The 26,639-nt window shown below is 35.9% G+C and overlaps 1 protein-coding gene across 7 annotated transcripts in view; it reads right to left on the reverse strand.

Annotated features, from left to right (window-relative positions):
• AChE-2 (acetylcholinesterase 2) overlaps positions 1 to 26,639 on the reverse strand; it is a 447,910-nt gene that overhangs the window by 103,901 nt on the left and 317,370 nt on the right. For all 7 annotated transcript variants that reach the window (XM_025307356.1, XM_025307359.1, XM_025307357.1 and 4 more), the window contains exons 3-4: positions 22,452 to 22,594; positions 1,753 to 1,905 (exon numbers count right to left, since the gene is read on the reverse strand). In XM_025307356.1, the coding sequence (XP_025163141.1) occupies positions 1,753 to 1,905; positions 22,452 to 22,594 (296 nt within the window). The remainder of the gene's footprint in view (positions 1 to 1,752; positions 1,906 to 22,451; positions 22,595 to 26,639) is intronic.

Raw genomic sequence — 26,639 nt, forward strand, 5'->3', positions numbered from 1 at the left:
ACGTGTATTTTCTATACAAAAATTCCGGTCTCATATTTACATACCTGGTAGTTGTATATAATCTTTTCTATGATTGAAATAAATTATATTTATAATCATCTATTAGGATGTTGAATTAGTTCTTGTCTCTAGCAATAGATAGCTTTAGTAACAAGTTGGTTAGTACGAGTGTTGAAAACTGGCAACACTGAAAGGTTTCTCATTTCTCTGTGACATATGACAGTTTGCGCGCTATTGTTACTGATAATTTCATTGTTTATACACGTCTAAAATGGATCGTACAAAATTGCAACTTTGACATTAATTACTTTTTTGTTTAATTTGAAAAAAATTGGCTGAAGTCAACTGAAGCTCATGAAATGCTTATTACAACTTATAGCTCAAGCTCCATCGCACTCCAACCGCAAATCTTGGTTTCAACAATTCAAAAGTGGTGATTTTGATTTTAGTGAATGTACTGACCAACCAAAAAGATTCAAAGATTCTAAATTGCAAGCATTATTGAATGAAAACACCGTTCAAATGGAAGTATAATTGGCTGAACAACTCAACATAAATTAATCAACAATTTTTAAACGCACGCAAACTGCACGCTATGGGAAAAATTCAAAAGGAAGACAATGGGTTCTACATGAATTAAGTGAAAGTGCCATTGCAAATCGTTTGAATATCGCCATGTCTTTGTTTGTCAAACAGAAAAAAAGAGTTTTTTGTGGCGAATTGTAACTGGAGATGAAAAGTGGATTTATTTTGATAATCCAAAGTGAAAATATGATGGATTGATCCAAGACGACTATCAATATCGACATCAAAACGGAACATTCACGGTCGCAATGTAATGCTCTGTATTTGGTGGGATATTGAAGGTATGGTGTACTATGAACTTCTAAAACCGAATGAAACAGTTACGGGGGAGCGATACCAGCAACAATTGAACAAATTGAATGATGAATTAATGCAAAAAAGGCCAGCGATGGCCAGCAATAGACGCAAAGTAATTCTTTTGTACGATAATGCTTGTCCATATGTCGCTTCATCGTTAAACAAACATTGTTAAAACTTGAATGGGAAATCCTTCCGCAGCCAGCGTACTCTTCAGACCTGGTACCATCTGATTATCATCTATCCCGATCGACACAACATGCTTTGGCAGATACACACTTCAATAATTACGAGGATGTGCAAAAATGGGTGTCTGATTGGATTGCTTCGAAAGACAGATTGTTCCATCGTTGCGGAGTCCTTATATTGCCAGAAAGCTGGGAAACAGTCATAGTTAACGACGGAAAATATTTTGATTAATGTAAATTTCTTTAAAACAAAGATAAAACAATTGATAAAATAAAAACAGAATTAATTCAAACTCCTAATACTACAGATTTGTCGAGCTTCTTCGTGTAGTATTAATTCAATAGTATTGTCACGGCTACGGACTATCTTCAACAGACTCGACGAGAGTGCGGAACGAAGCGCGTATCGACGATCTCCTGTTTTTCTTTTCATTTTTTTCTTTTCAGGCATATGCACGACGCGGACGTCACGCAAGGAAATTAGAGCGCTAAATACTTTATTTGTTCGCTTCATAAATTATCGCTGGATTATCTCAAATGTCACGGCGGACAATAAAGTGACGTAACATAATGACAGTATGTCGACTGCGCCATTGTCCCTTAACACGCGAGGCTATCCTTGACTAGGACTGACGTCTATCTTATAGACATGCCGGAAATGTAAACCACGAAGATTGCTCACCTGCGTAAAGAAGTAATAGTAGACCTTCATGCCGCGAGCCGCGAATAAGTCCGCGAAGTACGTGGACGGGCAGATGAAGAAGTAATCGCCCACGATGTCCGCTATCGCTCTTTGATTCTGGTAGCCATCGTTTATCCGATTCCAGTCGGTATACTGAAACAGATAATCCGGGTGAATTCTCGTTAGAAGTATGCCCATCAACGTGCGAGCTCTCGATATTTTAAAGCAGTTGCCTTATGAAGTGAATTTTTCAGAAATTCGCAGTAACTTCCGAGCTACATATCACTCGAGAATTATTGAAGAAGATCATTCCGTATGTAAAAATATTGGGATAAGGTTATCAAAATGCGAATATTTCCCGAGATATTTCGCATTTTATCCTGGTACTTTCTAGTGTACGATATGAAATACATGTCCTGTAAAGTATTCACTTTTCAATTAGCTCACTGCAATACCTTAGTTTGATTTTTTATTTGACTTTCTATTTCTATTTCAATTTATCGATTATTATGATCTTTCAAAAGTTCCGTGATAAATCAAAATTTCTGTATTATTCCCTTTTTTGTATGAATCGACGCGGTGCGTTTCGCCGTAGAAAACTATTGTCGTATCGTATTCGCTTGGAAAAACTTTATATTGGGAGAACAAATATTTAAAATATAAAAATATTTACTTGATGGGTATTAACATCATATATATATATATATATATATATACATACAGGGTGGTCCACGTAAAGTGTTACAAGTCCATAACTTTAAAAATATTTATCAAATAAAAAAATTGTTCATAAGGAAGTTTCATGTATTCGAGAGGCCTTTCCAATTATTATCATTTATGATTGAACTCCATTGACAGAAAGTTGCGTTCGCGATACAAAAAAAACAAAAAAAACCTTAGAGTACATACTTGATGTTAAGCAAAAGAAACATAAATAAACACATTTATCGGGAAACGTAAATACAGATCACAGACCCGATAAATGTGTTTATTTATGTATCTTTTGGTTAACATCAAGTATTTCTCTAAGGTCTTTTTTGTTTTTGTTGTATCGCGAATGCAACTTTGTGTCAATGGAGTTCAATCATGAATGAAATCGCTAAAGGTTTAAATGCTTATAACTTTTGATAGAAATATTTCCCAAACAAATGTTTCAGAATAAAATTTACTTGTTCTTTCCCGTAGAATTCAAATATGTAATATTTTATAGGGGGTTCCATTTAAAATTATGAAGTTACCCCCGTCCCCCCTTAAAGGGATAGCGGGGGCCACTTTACGTTTATATAGTTAGAGAAGCCTCTCAAATACATGAAACTTCCTTATGAACAAATTTTGATTTGATAAATATTTTTAAAATTATGGACTTGTAATACTTTACGAGTCCATAATTAGTGGGCCACCCTGTATATATATTTATATAGAGTGATACCGAAAAAGGTGGCCAAACTTCGATATCGTATTCTACTCTTCCTAAGGATGAAAAAGATCATGTAAATATAGGTCCGGAAATTCTTTCTTTCCGATATAAACACTCTTTTGTTTATGATTGAGTATTCTAGAAATATTTGAAGCTTAGTTAATACGCATGCTGTTGATCAATCTCAATACCAACACCAGTTTTCATCCAACGAGTGGACTGGAATTATTAGAAACTTGCTTATTCAACCAGTTTTTCTCCCATTTACGCTCAACGATAGAAATTATACACAATTTTTGGAAACTGAACTTTCTACACTATTACAACATGTAACATTGGCAACATGTACTCGAATATGATTTATGCATGATGGAGCTCCAGCCTATTTTGGTCGAACTATTAGAGAATAACTTAATAACAATTACATCAATCGGTGGATTGGCAGAGGAGGATCAATTGCCTGGCCTGCACGCTTCCCTGATTTAACTTCTTTAGGTTTTTATTTGTGGAGGCATCTTAAAAGTTTAGTCTATGATAATAATACTATTGATAGTCTGAAAACACGTAAAAACCGACTTATTACCGCATATGACAAAATTCGGAATATCAAAAATTCTTGAACGTCTTCGACAGTTTTTGCAACGTTCATGTGAAGCGTATATTATTGCAGAAGGAAATCATTTCCAGTAATTTTTTTAAGTAAGCTTTAAACATTTCTATGATATACAATCATAAATAAAAAAGTGTTTATATCTTGGAACAGAAGAGTTTCCAGACCTATTTATATTTATATGACTTTTTTTCATTCTTAGGAAGAGTAAAAAATACGGTACCGAAGTTTGGCTACTTTTTTCGGTGTCACCCTGTATATATTTACATCCAGAGAATATTTTTTTTAATGAGAAAATGTATATTTCCTTAAAATCGTAATTTTTCATGAAAGCAGTTGTTTATTCGAGTCAAATAAAAGAATTTAAATGTAATAAGTAATTATATAAGTAATGTTACTTAACATTCATCGAATGAATATTTCTGATGTATTAAATATATTAAATATGTTTCAGTGTAGAGTAACAATAAAAGTTAAACTTTTTAGAAACATTAACACATATGCATACACATGTGCATTAGACGCATCCAATTTTCTTTGTTTAATTCAAGCATTGTCAACAAAATTACAATGCGAGCATTATTGCGAACAAATATTTATCACAGCAAATTCTACAGCAAATTCCACAGCAAGAGAAAAAGAAATCTCATCTTATAGACATTTTATTAACAGATTACATTTGTTAATTTGAAAAGTGAAATCAATCTCTTCTGATTTTAACAAACTCATCCTTGAGGAGGTTAAAGTGTCACCAGCGATCACTTTGCCCAAACGATCGTTGTCCAAGCTTTAATTCGGCGAAAGCAGCGAGACATGTTACGCCCGCTACGAATTCGTTCACGTTCGATCGCCACTTGGTGGCGCTGACGAGATCAACGATGACTCCATCAGAGTGAGAGAGGCGAGCTCCTCCTCCTCGGTCTATCTGACCTTTACGGCGTATCATGTACGGCGCGCCGTAAACGAAAGCCATCCTCTCGCCGGTGTACCTTGTTCCCCGGATACTTAATGAAATGTACACGGAACTCGAGGTTTCACGCAGCCATGAAACGCGGCCCTTGACAAAGCAACTTTGACGTGCCGTTCCACTGATCGGAAAGTAATTAGCGGTCGGTCAGCAGAATAGGAGCTCTTTGAAGAGTGACATTACCTAAGTACATAACGATATCGATTTTCCCTACCCGACCCCTCGAACCTCACCGTCGCGACCGCCATTCGATCCCAGTCACGCGTTAGAAAACCTGTTGGAAGTGTGTCGCAGCTCGCGCGCGCATGTCGTGCGTTGCATCTTCTCTTACCCCTTGAGCCGATTTGCGAAATTCTCTCGCACGAGCAAGTGCATGATTGGCAATTCCCGCGACCTCCTCTCTCTCTCTTCCGTTACATCGGGAGAATGCTATGGTCAGACGTTACCGTGAGGCTTTGTAACTAACTGCCAGTGTTTGCTGATGTCTCGATAAAACTATTAGTTGTGTTTCGGTTAATCTTGAAGACTGACGATGAATGAATGGCTTTTAAAGGTAAGGTCTTTTTCCTACCGTGGAATCCATTTATTGCAAGAAAGATAGAAAAAGGTTGTAGCAAACAATGGAAAATATTTTGATTAAAATAATTTAAATAATAAATAATAAATAATAAACAACACATTCATCTTATCAATCTTCAAAATTAACCGAAACATCTAACATATTAATGATCATCCACAGTTTTAGTATCAAGTTATCTCCAATTATGATATAAAAATATATGTTACTTTCATCTGCATCTTAAATTGAAAGAAGTGTTATCTTTATAAGACTGTCCAAATGACAGATTCGATAATTTAGCTTATACTGCTGCAAATATGTAAAATATTGAAATATTTGTTTTTATATCGCAGATGTTTGTGTTAATACATGTTAATACAACATGTATCAGATGGCGTTGAGACAGAGACAAAGAAATTGCGTTGGAATTCATCTAAAGTCAGGACAGAGTGCTAATGGGAATTTATATATTTTATTTTATTTTTATCTAATTTATTTTTATCTATTTTATTTTTATTATGGAGCTTTGTAACCAAAAACTATATCGATGTTCCGCCTTAATCCATTATTTTTCCGTTTCATATGTGTTATTTATATCTCAATTATAAACTATTAATAACAAGAAATATATTCTTTAATAAAATAAATTATACAGACAAAAAACAGAACTAAGACTAGGAAACATGGTAAAATGAAAAAAAGTTTATATGGAGAAAAAAGTAATTAAGATAAGAGGTCAGAGTAAAGATGATGACTTATCATTCTTCCTTTGTGGAAGGAAGGAGAAAGGTAAGAATGATTAGAACGGACTTATTCATTACTTATGCCGGTCTGTATGTCCTAGGTAAGTTATGGGTCTACAATGCATTCGTTGTTGTTTATTATCGTGAAAAAGATCAATAACCTGAGAAAGCCGAAAATTGGCTGTGAAATCTGGCAGCTATCAGATTGTAATATAACACAAGTTCATACGGGCTGATAGAATTTTGTTGTAATGCGTGATTGTAGTTATGAATCTGCAACGTATTTGTTTGCGTTATTTGTTATCGTTAAAAAAATTGATGATCAAATAACATCGTAGGAAATTCTGAGGAAACATTGACGATATAATATTAATGCTTTTCGGAGGTATTTCAAATATTAAAAATGATAATGCACACATCTCATAGTATACTAGAGGTCGCTACAGACATTTATTCTTGCAATTTTGACAAAAAATAAAGAAATACGATGAGTTATCAATCATAAAGTAAGAAATAAATTATTATTTATTCAATTTTATGTATTATATATATTGATAAAATTGTATCAAATTAACAAAATTATGTATAATATTATATAAACATAATTAACAGGATTATTCATTATTGATAAAAGTCATATTTATGTCATAATTTATGTGTTTATTTTGTATAGGAATGTTGCTAATTTTTTCAGTATATATTATTTTTATTATATTGTAGACACATCAATTTAGTAACACAAAGATTTAATGGAATTTATTCAATTATGAGTTATGTAGAGAAGAAATTGGAGATCAATTTTTATTATTTAATTTTATAGTAATTAAATTTATTCGTAAAATTTGTAGAGATATATATACAGGATGTCCGGGATCTTTTGAAAATGAAAATTTATGAAGATTAATCAGATAAAATAACTGAGAAGAAAAGTCATGTACTATGTTGCAAAAATCACAATAGTTATTAAGTTATTAATGATTGGAAATGACCACATTTAGAGGCTCTTTTAATTGATAACTTGAAAATTCGCGTACTTATTTGCAAAATAGTAAAGTTTTTGTTCAGAATGACCTAATCTACAATTATATAACGGCTAGCCTAGTAGATTTAAGATTCAGAATTTAAAGTTTAATATATCTATCATATCTATTGCTAGATATATATATATATACATATATATACCATTTAATCTTTTTGGTAATTGACTTATTAAAAATATTTGTAATTTAACTTAGGAGAGTAATAAGAATAAAAAGATAAAAATATATTTATTTGAAAATGTTATATTTGTTATATTTGTTATCATATATTTATTAACTCACGTTGAAAATTAAAAGTTACTATGCTCTATGAGAATTTTTGTTTCACATACATTATTATAAAAAAATAAAAATAGGAATTGTTGGATCATATCGTCAAAGTTATCGGACTTGCTTCGATAATCTAAAGTAACTGGAATAGTGAATACTTGAATATCCGAAAAGGACGCCATTATTCTTTACATTTACGAATCATACCTGTCAGTTTATTGCACGTACGTTTCGTAGAAAACAAAGCACGACTCCTAATTTTATGGATGAAATATTATGGATGAAGTTCCGCTTTGTGGCGTCGATTTTTTTGAATGTTTTCTACGTTACACGACACACAGACATACACAAACACACATACGATGTTATAAATAGAATTTCGTCCCGAATCCCTGTTGTAGTTTATAGACCATCCGAAAACGGGCTTTGATATAGAAAAAATCGCTTTCACGTATTTGTAGCGTCTAAAATCGGCCATCGAAGCTGCCCTACCCGTTCGAGAATTTATTTTGGCGATTTAGAAATAACACGCGATAAATCCGAGGGATTATCAATTATTCCAGACGATCGTACATATAGATTCCTGCGAACGGCGCGAGCGTCGCTTTTCATACAAGCTCGATATATCTCGTCCCGAAATTACCGCTCGAACGAATGGCAGAGGGAGAACGCATTCGATATGCTATGTGTACCTTCTTCCCTGTCTCGAGGAAGAGTCAGACGGAAGAGTTGCAGAAGTTATTATTCTTCGGAATTTTGCGAAATTGTTGGCGGAGTATTAAGGAGAAGCGAGAGTTTGCTCCCGTCTGCTTCGACGATATCTTCCGAGCCGCTTTTCGCACGCGCGCACATCTTGAATGATCCTCTTACGATCTATCAGGTCTCCCCCAGCAATTACAATCGATACGAGAATTGAAATAGTTCTCAAGGATTTTCGCGAGCGAGCATATCCCCGTAATGCCGCGGGACCATCAATTCGGAGTCGTTATATCGATCGCTATAACGCCTGGGTCTATCGCGAAAGTTCTTCCCGGCAAAAGGAGAAACACTCCCGGCGCCGTATCGTGCGAGCTGGAGCACACTTCGAGCAATCGAGAGCGACTTTCCAAGCGCATTTCGCTTAATCACTTGTACTCGATGCTACCAACCCCACGCTATCATCCGTTCTTACGTATATATGCCGTAGTACGAAAGAATCGCAATTTACGCGAGCAGAAAAGCAGCGAGAGAAAGAAAGAGAGAGAAAGAGAGAGAGAAAGAGAGAGAGAGAGAGAGAGAGAGAGAGAGAGAGAGAGAGAGAGAGAGAGAGAGAGAGAGAGAGAGAGAACTGTGCGTACGTATGTGTGTGTGTCTGTTTGTGTGCTGGTAATTGAAATATTGGATAATTCTCGGTATTGGAAAAGCACTTACGGTGCCCACCGGGCTAATAACGAACAGATATTTGCGCGATCGAACTTGTGACGCGGTATACATCCATCATTTTATATAGTGGGTGTATCAAAAGTCGTGCGTGTGTTTTCGGCTCACTGCTAAGCTGCTGCTCGGCTACGCGTTCGCTGTGCGCACTTGCTACGTGCGCATCGTTATCAGTTTCGCGATAATCGTCTCTCATCCTCTCTTCTCCAGGAAAATGGACGGATAATCGAAAAGCACGAGCGCGAGGAAAAGTTGAACTTTGTGCGGCATAGATTACAACGTCCGACCGTGCGGCGGCGTTTTAACACACAACTCTGCGCGACGCGCCATAGCGTGGATAACGAGGGAGCGATTCAATAAACACACGCGAACTCATCCTTTGCGCGCGAAAATAATTTTCCTTTCGCGTGAATTTAATTTACGCGAATGGCTCTCTCGATAAACGCGTTAACAATGCGAAAATCGAGGATTACCGATAATTCGTTTCCACACGCGAGTGCGCGGCTTTCTCGTTATTTTATTTCTCCCTTCTTCTTTCCCCCCACTTCCCTCTCCTTCTTTTTCTTGTAGTTTTGCTCTCTCTCTCTCTCTCTCTCTCTCTCTCTCTCTCTCGCTTTTCCTTTCTATCTTCTTGTCTATCTCTTTTTAAATTTTTTTCTCTTTATTTTTGTTTCCATCTTTCTCTCCAGTATCTTCTCTCTCTTCTCTTTGTTCTTATTGTTTAATATTTTACTGCCAAAATGTAACACAGTCTTTGGACACACCGCGTGAATTATTTCCTTTACTTTCATTAGTTTTGTTTTCCAGAGCTATGTTACTTTTTTCCTTTTGTGCTACTTTTGTATTACTTTATCTCATACATTTCTCTTAATATTACATCTTGATTTTAAACTGCCTTTTTGTACATCATTTTTATTATTAAGATTGACTGTGAAATTCTATTTGTTTTTTTATAACAATAACATGCTTAAAGATATTTGATATCCTAAAACAATAATAAAAATATCTATTTGTTTGCTTCTCTCTCTCTCTCTCTCTCTCTCTCTCTCTCTCTCTCTCTCTTTCCCCTTTCTATCTCTGTCTTTTCTTCTGTCCTTTCTCGGACGTGTTCATCTGCATTGTGAAATACATAGAACGTGTGTGGGTGACACGACACGCGACGCTCCGGAAAATAAGGAGACGCCGCCGCTGGAAACGTTGCATATGGCTATTCCGTAAATCACTCGAGACTGCATAACTGCACCCCACGGTGAATTCCCGCGAAATAAAAATTGCCCGACGGAGATATCGCGCCGGGCTGGGCCGCGCCGGCGATTTCGCTTCTGCGAAAATTTCGGCCCGCCCGCGAAACGGGCGTAATAAACCTCGTCGCGCGTCCAGACCGTTGGCCCATTAATACATCGTCGGAGAATAAACTCCGTTATAAAACAGCGAATTAAAATTTATGAAAGGGCGGAATACGATCGTACAACGGCGCGTGCGATTGAAACAACGGACGCGAGAAACGCGAAATTAAATGCGGCTGAAATAACGCGCATCAGACCGCTCGCGCGCTCGCAGCGACCCCGCGCGATATATAATGAATGTTTCATTGAAAGGTCGGTTTTTCGGAACAAAAGAAGAAAAATGATTATTGTGAATACGAAGGCTCTTAGATATATTGGAGGTATCCGTAAGTATTTCAGAAGGGAATTTAAAAGTCTATAGCGAGAAGAATAGCGCTCCTGCTAAGGAAAGCGATTACTCAATTTATTTTCCTTCTTTTGAGCAATGCTTATCTTTCAGTAAAAGTACTTTCTTGATAATAGGCTTAAAATATATTCATCGTAAATTCTAAAAAAAGCTCATTATGATGTATTCAAAAGAAGAATTTATCCTCTTTTTAAAAATGTTATGAAACTTATATACGAAATAAGGAAGAAACTAATTTTTTGTTTTGTTATAATATTCCAGATCGACATAATAAGCTTACTTATCTTTAGAATGCATTTTTAGTAAATTTAATGTTTGTCACAAACTTAAGGTGGATTTGCGGATATATAAACTTATGAAATTGGGTTGGGTATATTGGATATATGGGAATATTGGGTTGGCAACTAAATAATTGCGGATTTCACTGATAGATGGTGTTAGTTGAATTTTTAGGTATATTTACGTATTCGAAATATCAAATCCATATTATTGTTTGATAATTGGCACTTCAATTGGCATTCAGTAAAAAAATTGTATCGATCAATTGTGTAATTTTTGTTTGGCGTCGATTGAAAAATGATTTGATGATGAATCGATGGAAAAACAAAATGAGCATTTTCGTTATATTCTGCGTTTTTACTTCCGCAAAGGAAAAACGCATCGCAAGCTCATAAAAAGTAATGTGCTGTGTACGGTGACGAAGTCTTAAAAGAACGGCAGGGTAAAAATTGGTTTGCTAAATTTCGTTCTAGTGATTTTTCATTCAGAGATGACAACAACGCTCTGGTCGTCCAGAGTGAAGTTGATGACGACCAAATCAAACCAATAATCAATGCGGATCATCATCATAGCACAACACGTGAGATTGCAGAGAAGCTCGATGTATCACATACATGCATTGAAAAGCGTTTAAAAATTGGTTACGTAAAAAAACTCGATTTATGGGTTCCTCATGAATTTAGATGTTCACTTGACACAATGCATTGCCATCTGTGATTTGCTTACGAAACGTAACGAAAATGATCCATTTTTGAAACGATTAATAACTGGCGATGAAAAATGGGTTGTTTACAACAATGTCAATCGAAAAAGATCGTGGAGCAAGCAAGATGAACCAGCGCAAACAACATCCAAGGTTAATATTCATCAAAAGAAAGTTATATTATCAATTTGGTGGGATTACAAAGAAATTGTCTACTTTGAAATTTTACCACACAATCAAACGATCAATTCAGATGTATACATTCAACAACTAACCAATACAAATTGAACAATGCAATTCAAGAAAAGCGACCAGAATTCGCAAATCGAAAAGGTATTGTGTTCCACCATGACAATGCAAAGCCATACACATCTCTGGTCATTTGGCAAAAATTATTGGACCTTGGTTAGGATATGTTGCCACATCTATTATATAGTCCTGACCTTGCACCATCAGATTATTTTTTATTTCGTTCTTTGCAAAACTTCTTGAATGGTAAAAATATAATGATGATGATGTCAAATCGTCCTTGGTTCAGTTTTTTGCCGATAAAAACCAGAAATTTTATGAATGTGAAATTATGACGTTGCTTGAAAGATGGCAAAAGGTTACTGATAACAATGGACAATATATTACTGCATAAAGTTATCTCGTTCCATAAAAAAATTATGTTTGATTTTCTTAAATAAATCCGTAATTACTTAGTTGTCAAACCAATACTTTTGAACATTTACTTGTAATAGCCGTATGCATTTCTTTATGTGTAGACAAAGCTTTCGTTTTTTATTTAACGATATAGTCGGTCCAAAACAGCTTATCCAAATAGCATACTAAGAATACTACTGTGATCAAAAAGTATCGGGAATGGTCATTTAAACTGCGCGCGTGTAAGATGGCGCGTTGTCGGTTTTTTTCATATTGGTACGACTTTCATCGACATCTAGCAGTAATCCGTCATGCAATGTCACCAACAATATCTAGCAGCAATGTCATTGTCTGTTTTCGTTTACAAATAAATGCTTGTTTTGTGTGTAAAGAATTTTTGCTCCGGCGATTTTTCGATATGTTGAGTATAATTGAGCAAAGAACGTACAAAATTAAATTTTGTTTCTGCATCGAAATTACTGTTACAAAAATGTTGGTAATGTTGCAAAAAGTCTTTGGTGTGACAATTCTTCATCAAAGACAAAAGTTGTCAAGTGGTATAAGATTGTTTTCTCCGATTGTTGTGATGTTGTGCATCACGAATTTATTCCGACTGGCCAAACTGTCAACAATGAATATTATTTAAGCATTTTGCATCGTTTGCGTAAAGCAATTCGTAGAAAACGACTTGATTTGTGGCGAGATGACTCATCGATTTTGCATCACGATAATGCACCTGCTCACAATGCTCTTGTTGTTTGTAAACTTTTGACCAAAAATTGTACAAATACGGTTCTGCAAGCTCCGTACTCACCTGATATGACACCGTGTGACTTTTTTTGTTTTCCTCGACTAAAATTTCCGCCTCGTGATCACCGTTTCGAGTCGAAAATATAAAAGAATGCTATAAAACGAAAATTCACTACGAATCTTAAAGAGGTTTCACGGAAACGACTTGAAAGCATGTTTCGAGGAATGGAGAAAACGTTGGCATAAGTGCATTGCAGTGGGGGGCGGGGAACTACTTTAAAGGGGACAAAATAAATTTTGATGAATAAATCCAAATCTTGCGTTTTATTGAACCATTTCCGATAATTTTTGATCACAGTAGTATATATTTGATGTACTACACAATTTATGCAGTCGGAGAAAAGTTAACTAGTCGACAAAAGCTGACGCAGGATATCAGTTGTGAGTGCCCAATTACAACAGCGTAGTCTACTAAATCTAATAGCTTGATAAAACATCAAACCGGATTCCCAGAAAGCTAGCGGAACGTTTCAGCCGTCATTTCGTCTCTCTCCAAAAAAGGAAAGAGAGGAGAAAAAAATCTTCGCGGACGAACATTCCTTTTACGAGCGTCCCGTACAATTGGAAATGATTCTCTCTCTCTCTCTCTCTCTCTCTCTCTCTCTCTCTCTCTCTCTCTCTCTCTCTCTCTCTCTCTCTCTCTCTCTCTCTCTCTCTCTCTCCCTCCTCTCTCTCTCTCCCTCCCTCCCTCCCTCCCTCCCTCCCTCCCTCCCTCCCTCCCTCCCTCCCTCCTCTCCTCTCTCTCTCTCCTCTCTCTCTCTCTCTCTCTCTCTCTCTCTCTCTCTCTCTCTCTCTCTCTCTCTCTCTCTCTCTCTCTCTCTCTCTCTCTCTCTCTCTCTCTCTCTCTCTCTCTCTCTCTCGTACAATATGACGAAGGGCGGAATAGCGGCTTAATTACGGTCGTTCGTCGTCTCGTCGAAAGCCAACGGATCGATGAATATTTCCTCCTGGGACTCGGACAGAAATTTGGATTTCACCGGCCTGGTTGGGAAGCCCGTTGGGGATTCGGGAGTGGGGACGGGGAGGGACTGGGGGAGATTCTTTCTGATTAGAACAAATTGCGGTTCGTTACAATTGCAATTACACGAGCCACTGTCGCCCGCCTCGCGGAAAATCAACGTGCGCGCGCGCGCGAGTAAAAAAGAAACAAAAGAACGGCGCGGAAAAAGCAGCGGAAAAGAAACAAAGGAACCGGCGGCGGCGCGTCGGGTAGGCGTTCCAATTAACGGTTTTTCACTTTACGCCCATCCGCGCATCCGGCGCGATATACGGCGGGAAAATGCGTATTTAGTAATATAATCATGAAGCCCCGATTCTCTCTTCCCGCGCAGCGTGGCGACTCGTTTTCGACCCCGTCTGTCGACTTTATATTAGATGTTTCGATTAATTTTCAGGGATTTTCGACGATGAATGGATTGTTCATTATTTATTATTTATCATTTAAATTGTTTCAATCGAAATATTGTCCACCGTTTGATACAACCTTTTCTCGTTCTTCCGGTGGTAAGTGAATTCTACGGTAGAAAATAAATTTATCTCTAGAAGCAATTCATTCATCGTTGACTCTCAAAATTAAACCAAATATCTAATATTTTACAAGCGTCCATGCGTTCGCAAACTGTATGATATTTTCGATAGATAAATGAGCGAAACAACACGACTGTGCGTGGGCGAGGGTGAACGAAATCTGTTATTGCTACCGTTCTATCGGCGCGGCGCGCTCTCGGCGATTACCCGCGAATTATATTAAATATTAATTATATTAAAGTGAATGATTAAAGTTTGCGACTGCTATATTAATACGTGATATCGTCGCGCTTGTGGTTGACTTCCTTGCAGCGCATGTTCGCACGTTCGTCGTCGACGCGAATAATCAAAAGAACTGTTTCCAAGAACACACATTCACACACATGCAACACATATACATACATGCAACACATACTTTCACGTGTTCTTTTGACCCGCGGGTTCTTAGACTAATTTAGGAATCAGTATCATTGCGGCAAACATTTGATTGGACGCCGTCTTTTTCCGAGACGACTTTGCAAGCGTCGGACGCGGAACGTTTCCGTAATTAGCTCTCGGATTAGACTTCTCTTGAAATAAAGTTTGCCCAGGCTAAATAAAGAGAGCACAGTTTTCTTATTATCTATTTCCGCTTCTTTTAACTTAATTCGGGGAATTCTTGAAATTTTCGTCCATGACTTGTAAACTGCCTCGATATCTCGTATTGCTAAATTTGATTTCTAATTAATTAAATAAAGACTGCATAATCAATTTGCGTACGGAAGAAGAATCAATTAAAAAAGCTACTAGATGTGGTCATTTTCAATCATTAATAACTTAACTATAATAACTGAAATAACTATTTAGCAATTTTTGCAAAATGATATTTGATTTTTCTTCTTAGTTGATCTGATTAATTTTCACAATTTTTCGTCTCCAAAAGATCCCGGATAAGTAATAACGCAGTTAAAAAAAGTTTTTAATTGCATGATTTCTATTTATTTAGTCAAAGAATATTTTCCTACGTTTCACGTTTCCTACAGCTCCATATTTTCCTACGTACAAAAATATAAAGCCATGTTTTTGTTTCAACTCTACAAGTGCAGTTTGTTTACATTTCTTATGAAACTCTTTCATAAGTATTTGCTTCCACTAAAATTCAGTCTATTGCTTGCCACGATGCCGGAACACACAAATCTTTAATTACGTAAAGCTGCGATTAATCTTGCTCAAGAAAAGGTTTCTCGCAAAATTGCTAATTTTTTATTAATTGATAAAGTACAGTAAATAGGATTATTGTCAAATATAAGTTGACCGATTTTTTGGCTGATAAACCACGAAGTGGTATACCTCGCAAAATTACAAAACGCGTTGATAGAATTATTAAGTAAAAGAAAACCGATAGCGGCAATTAAAAAAACTGCCGTGGATATTTCTCGAGAACTATGAGAAGAAAATCTTATTGATGTTATCCGGATGTTATCCGGACAATATCTCGATGTCTAAAAGAAGTGGGACTTATAGAACGTGCTGGTGTTAAAAAACCATTAATTAGCGCAAGAAATAAAAAGGCTCGATTAGAGTTTGTAAGAAAATATGAATATTGGATTAAAGGTGATTGGCGAAAAGGTTTTTCTGACGAGTTGAAATTTCAATTGCTTGGAAGTGACGGTCGAAAAAGTACGTATGACGTTCGACAGGCATAAGATATAACTCAAGATATCAAATTCCTATTATAAAACACGGGGGAAGTAGCGTGATGGTTTAGGGGTCATTTTTCAATGACTGTTCCGAATTGGAAAAACATATCTGCGGTTTCATGTGCTCGTTAAAATCTTCCAGAGAATTCTCGCAGAGAGTATTCTGGAAGTCGGTAACATCGAGTCACCGTTCAGGCAAATCGCTCATGTTTACAAGCGAATTATTTGCTCGATCTTTGTTTTGCCGTTTGGTGTTGTCTCGGTGCGTTACAATGTATCATTGTCTCCGTGACAATAACATTCTTGCCATTAGACGGAAAGTGCGAGAATTTAATATCTCGTGACTAACGGCAAAACAATGTTTATCGCCTCGATCTTTGTGTCAGCTAAACAACGATTTGTTCGAATCTGTTAATCGGCTCAAGCCGCATCACATATATGAGATTATAAAAATCATGGTCGATTTCGTAGCGACAGATTTTGGATCAGATTTCAGATTCAACTCTCGAGGATCCGTTCTGCTACTGCAGTGCATCGAAACCGCGTCGCTCGGGCGCCTGATCTCATTTCTTAGGTTTCTTTCTCGCTGGTTCTAGGTTATTTTCTCGCTGGGAAAATATCCAAAGTGGGTGTCTATCGCACTGATCAAAGTTTCGTGACACGTGGAAAATTATAATCGGTGTTCGCGCTCAGCCAACGGTGCTTTCCGAGACGATTTGTATTCGATACCATTCGACTTGCGAATCGCTGTAATTGGTCATCAATGAAATAAATCGCATCTGAAACCCGGAATCAAGCAACTCATTAATAAGAGAAACGATCGGTCCTCTCCTTTGGCTGACTACATTCAGCTCGATCTGCAATCACTCTCGCGCCCAAAGTCTGGGTGATCTCGGCATTCGAGAGTTGGAACGACTCTGACTCAACCCGCAACAATGACAGAGCTGGCCTATTGGCCGAGAACTATGAACGCTATGATGTATCGGGATGTATTAACACGTCATATATTGCTGTATGCAACTCGCAAAATAGTTGGATTTTCCAACAAGGTAATGATCCTAAACACTCATCAAAGTTAATAAAACAATTTTTTGTCGCTGAGAAAATCCAAGTTCTTGATTGGCTATCGCAATTAGCGAACTTAAATCCAATTGAGCATTTGTAGCAAAAACTTAAACTACATAGAGGAAATAAAAAAAACATTCAAATAAGAAAGAATTATGGCAGAATTTGCAAAATCAATGGTATAATTTATTACAAGATCATATTTCTAATTTAATTGCATCGATGTTTCGTCGTTGTGCTGATTGCTTCTAAAAATATATCAACAAAGTATTAAGTTCAAAAAAAAGTTTATGATATTTTCCATTATTTTTTCAGAGATATTTTTTGCGTTATTCGTGTAAAAATATTTGACGTGATATTTTTGCACTGTTTATAATAAACAATAGGAAAAAAAATAATTACAATTACTAAAAGTTAGCAAAGTTTATATAATTATAGCACAAAAATAAATATATTTTGTTTATGTATATGAGTTTTATAGTGATTAGCATATTATGAATATTTAGTAACAATTATTTCTCAAAACTTTGGCACACCACTTTATACTTATATAAGATAAATGCCCCAATTTGTGACAATTGTATACATTTTTCTTAATAAATTAGCTGTTTAGAGTTCATATTTATCTTAAATATGCAATCTTATTTTAAATTTTATACATCATGGTTATAACACGTTTCAATTAAAATTAAAAGTCATAGCAGAATATTCTAATTATAAGCAGATTTTGACAGTGACAATTCGAACCACTACTCACCGAAACATAGAAGATAGTTAATATTAGATATTTATTTGGTGAGTCTATATAGTTATTCTGTAATTTGTTCAAAACTAAACTATTGTGCTACTAAATGGTACTTCAGTCATTTCTAAGAAAATATTATGAATAAATAAAAGTCTTTTCTAGACTAGAAAAAATACAGGATGTAACATCAACATATATGTCAGTATGACGGATTGCCTGCCCCTATTCGGACGATAATGCTATATTTCTAATTTTAATGCATCGATGTTTCGCTGTTGTGCTGCAGTGATTGCTTCTAAAAGTATATCAACAAAGTATTAAGTTCAAAGTAAAGTTTATGATATTTTCTATTATTTTTTCAAAAATATTTGGCGCGATATTTTTACACTATTTATAATAAACATTGGGAAAAAAGTCACTTGTTGACTTTGTTGATAATGATATATGAATGCTCCCAATTATGACGAGTGCAATTAACTTTGCACCGTTATCATTATGACGATTCATCGACCGTTTATGATAGGAGTCGAGCCTCATTAAATTTAAAAAAATGTTTAAAAAAGTGAAACTGAGAAATAAACATTACGGATTTAGGTAAGGTAAATAAAAGTAATAGTTAAGGAGATAAATAATATAACATATTGTTTTGTTTCACATAATTTCTGAATTTTTTGCGTTGAAAAGTTTGTAGTTGGAATTGGAGATTAGGAAGAACAGTATAAAAATATTTAGAAGTCTTATATACTATATTCTATCCATGTTTCTACAAAAGGTCGCTTCTGTAAAGGTATGAATTGACCAGAAACGCAGCCTAAATATTGATTACAACTTAATCGACGACAACTATCAGGAGACATATTTTCGGTACATCATAATCTTGTTTGACGCCTCTTTTATCGAAACTAGGGCTTAATAGTTATCAGAACGATCAGAAGCGATCTTTTATTGAAACATGGATGAAATATAGTATATAAGACTTCTAAATATTTCTATACCGTTTTTCTAATCTCTAATTCCTATCGAATTTTTTAATGCAAGAAAGAAATTAGGAAATTATGTGAAACAAGAAAATATGGTATATTATTTATCTCCTTAACTATTATGTATTAACTTTATTAACTTAATTATTATACTTTTATTTATTCTGCTTAAATCCGTAATGTCTATTTCTCAGTTTCACTTTTTTAAACATCTTTTTTAATTTAATAAGGCTCGACTCTTGTCATAAACGGTCGATAACTGTGCATAACGATCACGGTGCAAAGTTAGTTGCACTCGTTACAACTGCACGAGAAACACTGCAAATATCATTATCAACAAAGTTAACGAGTGACTTTTTCGGCAACCTCTGCATTATTGTCTGAATAGCGGCAGGCAACCCGTCATACTGCCTTTATATGTGATGTTACACGTTGTAAGGTTGCGTGAAAAGTTCGCGGAGCGGCATCTATAAGTAAACGGTAGAATTATAAATTGTAGTCGGTTATATAGAATCACTCTTCACATGAACCTAGGTTTGGTTTCATTTCCATCTGTTAATTCTTTCTGTGTTTACAAGCTAATTGAAGTTGACGTGTCAGTATATTTGTTTGCAATGGAAAATTTGAAACAGCATGCAGTGATTGAGTTCCTTGTTAAAAAAGATTTAAAAGCAATGGAAATTCATTCCGAGATGGTAAATGTGTTAGGGGAATCTGCTTCTTCAAAAACAATGGTTTGTAAATAGGCACTTGAATTTCAACGTGGTCGTACAAGCATGGAAGATGATCCACGCAGTGAACGTCCAAAAAGCGCATCAACACCAGAAATCATTGAGCAAATACATGTTATTGTTTCTGAAGATCCAAGTGCGACTACGCATGAAATTGCTCATACTATAGGCATTTCAGATGAACGGGTACGGCATATTTTGCATAAAGAATTACAAATGAAAAAGGTGTTTGGAAAAGTGGTGCCGCATACGTTAACAATTCAACGAAAACTCGCTCGAAAGCAAATTTCTCAGCGTCATTTGGATCGTTTTAAGAAGAATAAAACCGATTTTGTGCATCGTTTTAACCATGGATGAGACTTGGATCTATCACCATGATCCTAAATTGAAACAGGAACGTTTACAGTGGACTGAAGCTGGATGTTCAGCTCCAAAGCAAACAAAGCATGAAAGATCGGCAAAAAGGGTTTTGACATCAGTTTTTTGGGATGCTAAAGGGATTTTGTTTATTGACTATCTGGACAAAAGTAAAACAATAAACTCTGAATATTATTGTAACTTTTTGGATCAATTGGACGCAAAAATTCATGAGAAAAAACCTGATTTGCAGCACAAACAAATCATTTTTCACCAAGACAACGCACCTGCTCACACAAGTGTTTTGTCAATGTCTAAATTCAATGAATTGAAGTACAAATTGCTTGATCATCCACTATATTCGCCAGATTTGGCACCCAGCGACTTTTATTTGTTCCGAAACCTGAAACAATTCCTCCGTGGAAAGCATTTTTTGTCGAATGAAGAAGCTATAGCAGCCGTAGAGGCATATTTCGCAGATCTTCCAGAAATACACTTCCGCGATGGAATAAAATTATTGGAGAGCCATTGGGCCAAGTGTATTGAAGTTAATGGAGACTATATTGAAGAATAAAACCATTTTTAGAATTTGGTATTCTTTATTTCAGTTTCGCTCCGCGAACTTTTCACGCAACCTATACAGTACAACACCTCAAATATTCAAGCTTCCCAACAAAATCAGCTTTGTGTACTTAACACATGTTATTAATTCATTATTAATTCATCGATTAATTTTCACGATGAGGTTACTCAGCCACTAATTGGAATGTTCACTTTATACCCACTTTATACCTATCGAAGAAAATGCTGTTATAAAAGTGCAATGGTAGTAAATGCCTGTATATGTGTTATATGTCTGTAACAGATCATGATATCGATGTTTTATTAAATCAATCCATTTTCTTTTTTTTTTTGTTTTTCAACGGTATCTTCTTTCGCATGGGCACATGATTATATATATGATTATATGGTGATAAAATTCAAATATAGTATATGGGTCACATATTATATAATTACATGTATTTTATGCATGTAATCGTATATAAGTTTATAATTATATATTTTTATAATTTTATAATTTATATAATTATATATAACCATTTTCTTCCGTGGTTATATTATTGAAATTTTCTTCTCTCTACGAATGTCCATAATAGCACGCCCACGCTCTGCAGCGAGGTATAACAAATCAGTGCGTGAGAGAAAAATTAAGGTGATAAAATCATGAGAAAGGATAAATAAAAAAGGAAGGTTTCATATCATATTAATTTCACGATTATTGACTATTAAAACAAGAGAAAAGTTTTCGAAGCGTTTTAAAAAATGTAGTGAATCGTTTGTGCCATTTATTTGAGGGACATATTAATAAGCGTTAAAGCCCGCAATAAATCAAATGTCGATATGTCTCGCGCGCATTTAATTAATTAATAACGTTACGGACAGTATCGAGGATACACAACGACCAGTCACGTGTGTTAAGTTCCACTTATCCCGGCGGCTCGCGCGCGAAGAGTCAAATTGACACATGATGTATGGTCCGCTTGTTCTACAAAAAGGAGCCCCGGAGCGACTTAGCGACAGTTACAAGTTGGAGTTAGCTAACAAGAAGAGTGCTCGGGGCCGATGAATATATAGTCGAGGTCTCGTTGAGTGGTAGTTTGCTGGATGGTGAGAAGAAGACAGGGAGGGAGAAAGAAAGAAAAAAAGAAAATATGGGTCGCAGTATGCGCGCCAACCACCCTCCCCCTCTCTTTCCGTCACTCATTCTCTTCCTCCCCCCTCCTCTCTCTCTCCCCTCCTCTTTCTCTCTCTCTCTCTCTCTCTCTCTCTCTCTCTCTCTCTCTCTCTCTGTGCCTTCTGTATGCGACGCGTATATTTTCTCATTGCACGAGGAACGAGGAATTCGGAGGTTGTCTCGACCCCGCGAGAGAGATCTCGGTTTTCGGAATCCGGACATATTTAACATTCGGAAGCGCACGCGAGCGTACGCCGTTTATTCGCGTAGATATATCGCTATTAGATCGACATATCGACATCATTCTGTCGAATATTGACAAGAAGGAACGACGAGAACTGATGAGAGAGATTCCACCATTGGCGACACTTTTACGAAATATTCATGGTGCATCGATTAAGACGTTCGTATAAACGAAATATCATTTGAATAATACATACATCTGCATATCCGTTAAAAACTAACATAATGGCACACTTTTATATTTTATTTACTTTAAAAGATTTTCTCCATTGCAACGGGAGGACCTTTCGATAAAGATGACTAGCTAAAGTCGCAGATGAACAAACAGAAAAGAGAATAGAGAGAATGCGCCTAGCAATTGGAAAAAAGAACATAAAATATAAAATAAATAAAAAATTTAGGAAGAGAAATAAATAAGAAGTTTCACACGGTATGTGAAGCGTCGCAACATGCGAAGCGATGCTTGAGAACGTAGGTTAGACTCACTTGGAAAATGATGGCCTCCCTCTCAATTTGCGACATGTTCTTGAAGATAGTATTGATGATATTGAGAAACTTGTCCCGGTCCAGGAAACTGGCGTGATCTTTCTCGAAGAAGTCGATGAAGTCGTACAGGATGAAGTATGTTCCTGCAACAGAGAGACACATGCGTGGTTTGAGCGTTGAAAGTGGAAACCGGTGAAATTTTTCAACCTTCTCGATCTCGCGTGCAATTCGTACGAGAGATGAAAACTGCAAGATTCATGATACCATCATCTTATTCTATGCAGCTGTAGCGTTATTAACTCTATTATCATATTCGATTTGTTTAGCAAACTTTCGAAACAAAGAGCTCGAATACTCTGAAGATGCTCCGAACTTTTTCATGCGATGTAACTGACGATTTGTTTTAATTTTGCACAACATGCCGAGATTATCGAATGTGTTATTTATTGGCAAAAATATATCTTCGTAATTCGCGAATGAAGAGGCATAGAAAGAGCGAGAGAGCGAGAGAGCGAGAGAGAGAGAGAGAGAGAGAGAGAGAGAATGTATTTAACTCTGAAGTTGCTACCTAGAGTTTCATAATGCGATACATGTTTGATTGTCGGTTACAATCAGACCGCATATATTAAAGAGAAGTTTCAACAAAAGATAGGAATCAATTTTAAATGCACAACTACATAAATAATGAATACATGTTTTAGAGATTGATGTTAGAAGCAGAGGTAAAAAAAATTAATGACTAAATCAATATTATTATACGAAACAGGAAAGAAAAAATATTAAAGTAACTAGCATATTTCCAAGTTTAATTTTGCACTAATAAGTAATCTTTACCAAGCATTATACGTTGATTGTTTTCATCTTTTAAAATCTGATATAAGAGCTCAAAAGGAGATAAAATATAAAAAAATATTTGCTCAATATTGTTCAGAACATTTATACAAAGAGTGCAAGTTGAAAAGGTATAAGAGAGGTATGATACAACATATCTCGTAAAGAGGTTTTTAGAAAGAACTTTTGAAACAAAAATTGCTTGATCTCAAAGGACATAAGACGATAACCTCTGTTTGACCTTGAGAGTCTCTTTCAAAGTCATGATAAGATTACTATAAAAATTTTTCGACAAAGTTGCGAGATTTTATAATAATAACTGATTTATTTTCATAATTTTGTATGAAAAAATAAGTAAACATATAGACACACACAAACACATCTTGAAATATAAGCAAATAATAGGATACCTAATACCAATGACGATTTTCCACACCACTGGAGGTTATTGGATATTCTATTATCCGTTTAAATTTCAAGATATGTGTGTGTGTGTGTCTGTGTCTGTGTTTACTCTTTTACATACAAAATTATGATATAAATCAGTTGCTATTATAAAGTCTCGCAATTTTGTCGAACAATTTTTGTGGTCATCTTATCGTGAAAAAGACTCTCAAGGTTAAGCGAAAGTCATCATCTTACGTATTCTTTTATATAAATAAATAATTTTGTTTATTTCTAATTTGCATATGTATTTTCGCTAACTTACAATAATAAGTTACAATAATAACTTTTAATAAGATTCATAATTTTACCTCTCTCTCTCTCTCTCTCTCTCTCTCTCTCTCTCTCTCTCTCTATCTAACACCAATTTATTTTTTTAAAAGTAAACTCTCAAAAATTAGTTTCTGCTTAAAGTGGCGTAATTCGAAACCAAGTAATTTTTATTCCATATCTAAAAATCTTTTGTTTGCGAGATATTGTATCATTTCCTTATATCTTCTTTATATGTACGTTTTCAACTTGCACCTTTTGCATAAATATTTTGAACAATATTGAGCAATTTTGAGTAAACTTTTGTTTCCATATTTTATCTCCTCTTTTGGGCTTCTATATCAAATTTCTAAAAATTAAAGCAATCGGCATATGACACTTGGTAAATGTTATTTGTAAGCGTGGGAAGATACATATAGATTGTGCCTATGTGTTAATATGTAAAGGAGAAATAGAGTGCAAAAAGTAGTTAACTCGTAATCTAACGCTGCTCTGTATTTAAAAAGTAGTGTATGGATGTCCTTTCGAAGTTGGTGAATAAAGTAGCATTGGCAATTATATCAAAAGAAGATTTCATAAATAGATAACTTGAACAATAAATAATTTTTTACAGATTTTATTACAATATGTAGTATATTTAAATTATACGATTCGTGATATTATTATTTTCAATTAAAGAAAGAAGAAATATTATTTTAAGATATAAATACGAAGAAGCTTTGTGAATGCCAAAGTGAAAAGAAAATTCACCCCATATTATGAATTGCCTTCTGCGTTCTACTGAAAGCCAGTTTTCTTGTAGGGTAGGAAAAATGTAAACATCTTATCTGACTCAAATGGCACACATGAATAAAAAGAGTACTGCACCTTTGAGTTCAACACTTTCATAAAATCACAATATATAGCCGAGCAATAATTTGGAGAAATAATAAGCTAGTAACAAGACGTCTGCGTGATTGAATATTAGAAAGATCACTATGAAGCATAAATTAATAAAGGCATTTACTAATTTTAGCACTAAATGTTATTTAAATGTTAACTTTAAATGTTATTGACTTGTTAGATCCAAGATAGATTGGAGAATAAGCTAACACCCAGCGTTTTCATTGAATGCTCAAAGGGTATCATCGCATTACTCCAAAAAAAGCCATGGAGTCTGTTCATGTCCAACCGTCTTATATTATACTGACTACTAACCATACGGCTTGGTTTTGTTTTATTTAGATTTAAATTGAACTTATTCTGAATGGCTTAGTTACTCATCACCTCGATATCTCTGGAGATGCAATCAATCCCACTACAGATCAGAAGGAGGTCGCACTATAGATGAATTCTCAAATCACCAGCATATAAGATACACTTAGAATGTTACAAGACTAAAGGGCAGTCATTAATAAAAAAAAAAATAACAGTGGACTCCAAACACTCCCCTGTGGAACACTAGCGGAAACAAACAGCCAGAGAGACTGCTATTCGTTAGACCCAACCCGCTGGAACCAACCGCTGGAAAAAGCTTAAGGTGAAAGGGAAACCATCTCACATAAGACTGACTCTGACAGATTAAATTATTGTAACTTGTTAATAAACAATGATTGACGGTGTCGAGGATTTTACTAAAATTGAGCAACACTAAAATCGTCACCTTATGCAAATCGCAGCCAAGTTTTACATCAGTAATTTGGAGAAAGGCAGCTTGAGAGAGAGAGAGAGAGAGGGGGGAGGGGGGAGGAAGAGAAAGAGATGCATGAGTATAGTTTCAGAGGGAAGATATGCATCAGCTTTATGTAATGAAAAAAGTTGACCACACCGGCAGGGCGTTATGCATTCTTTCCTCCGTGGCGTGAAACTCCCGGATTTCCGGCTGCTTACACGTGTACAACACAGAAACTTCGTCCTCTTCTCTTTCTCTCTCTCTCTCCCTTTCTCTCTCATGCGCGCGCTCATTCGCTCTCTCATCTCCTCTCGGCGAACAGAAGTGTTGCCTCGGGCAGCCCACTGCCTTTGAAATCGCGCATGAGAGCTTCAAAGAGAGCGCGCGCACATGCCGCAGAGAGAAAATGTAGTTTTCTGATATAAAGAATTTGCTGTTGGGCGATATGTGCAACGATAACAGGCAGCTGGCCCGGACATTTATAATGTAAATATTTTCTGAGAATCCATATAACTCCCCCCCCTCCTCGCCCCTGGTCAAAGAGGTGACGCATCGCTCTCTGGTTTCTCGCGTCACTCTCATGCAAGAGCTCATGCAAATTTAAATGGTCACGATGCGTTACGAAACGTCGATGAATTACGTTCGATCTGATATCGAACGCGACCTCAGAGCGCGCTTTTCGCAGCGGCGGCGTTAAGTACGAATTTAATTGTTAAGTTTCCGATGGGGAGCAATACGAGTTCCAAATTGGAGGGCGAGTACTTGGGTGAAGTCGACTCAAACGGAAGAAGAGCACTCCTTCGCTCTCGTTCTACTTCAGGTCGAGTCGTCTTCTTTTGCAGCTCGTAGCGTCTTCGCATCATTGAATATCGAATACAAAAAAACATGAATAGAAATGCTAAATTAATTAATTGTCATTGCGTCTTTGCGTCATTGAATATTTTCGACACGAGCAATAGGTAAAAATCTTATAAAACCGATATAATCATAAC

This window comes from Harpegnathos saltator, unplaced genomic scaffold (assembly GCF_003227715.2).
Source record: "Harpegnathos saltator strain DR-91 unplaced genomic scaffold, Hsal_v8.6 scaffold846, whole genome shotgun sequence".
Taxonomy (NCBI): Eukaryota; Metazoa; Arthropoda; class Insecta; order Hymenoptera; family Formicidae; genus Harpegnathos; species Harpegnathos saltator.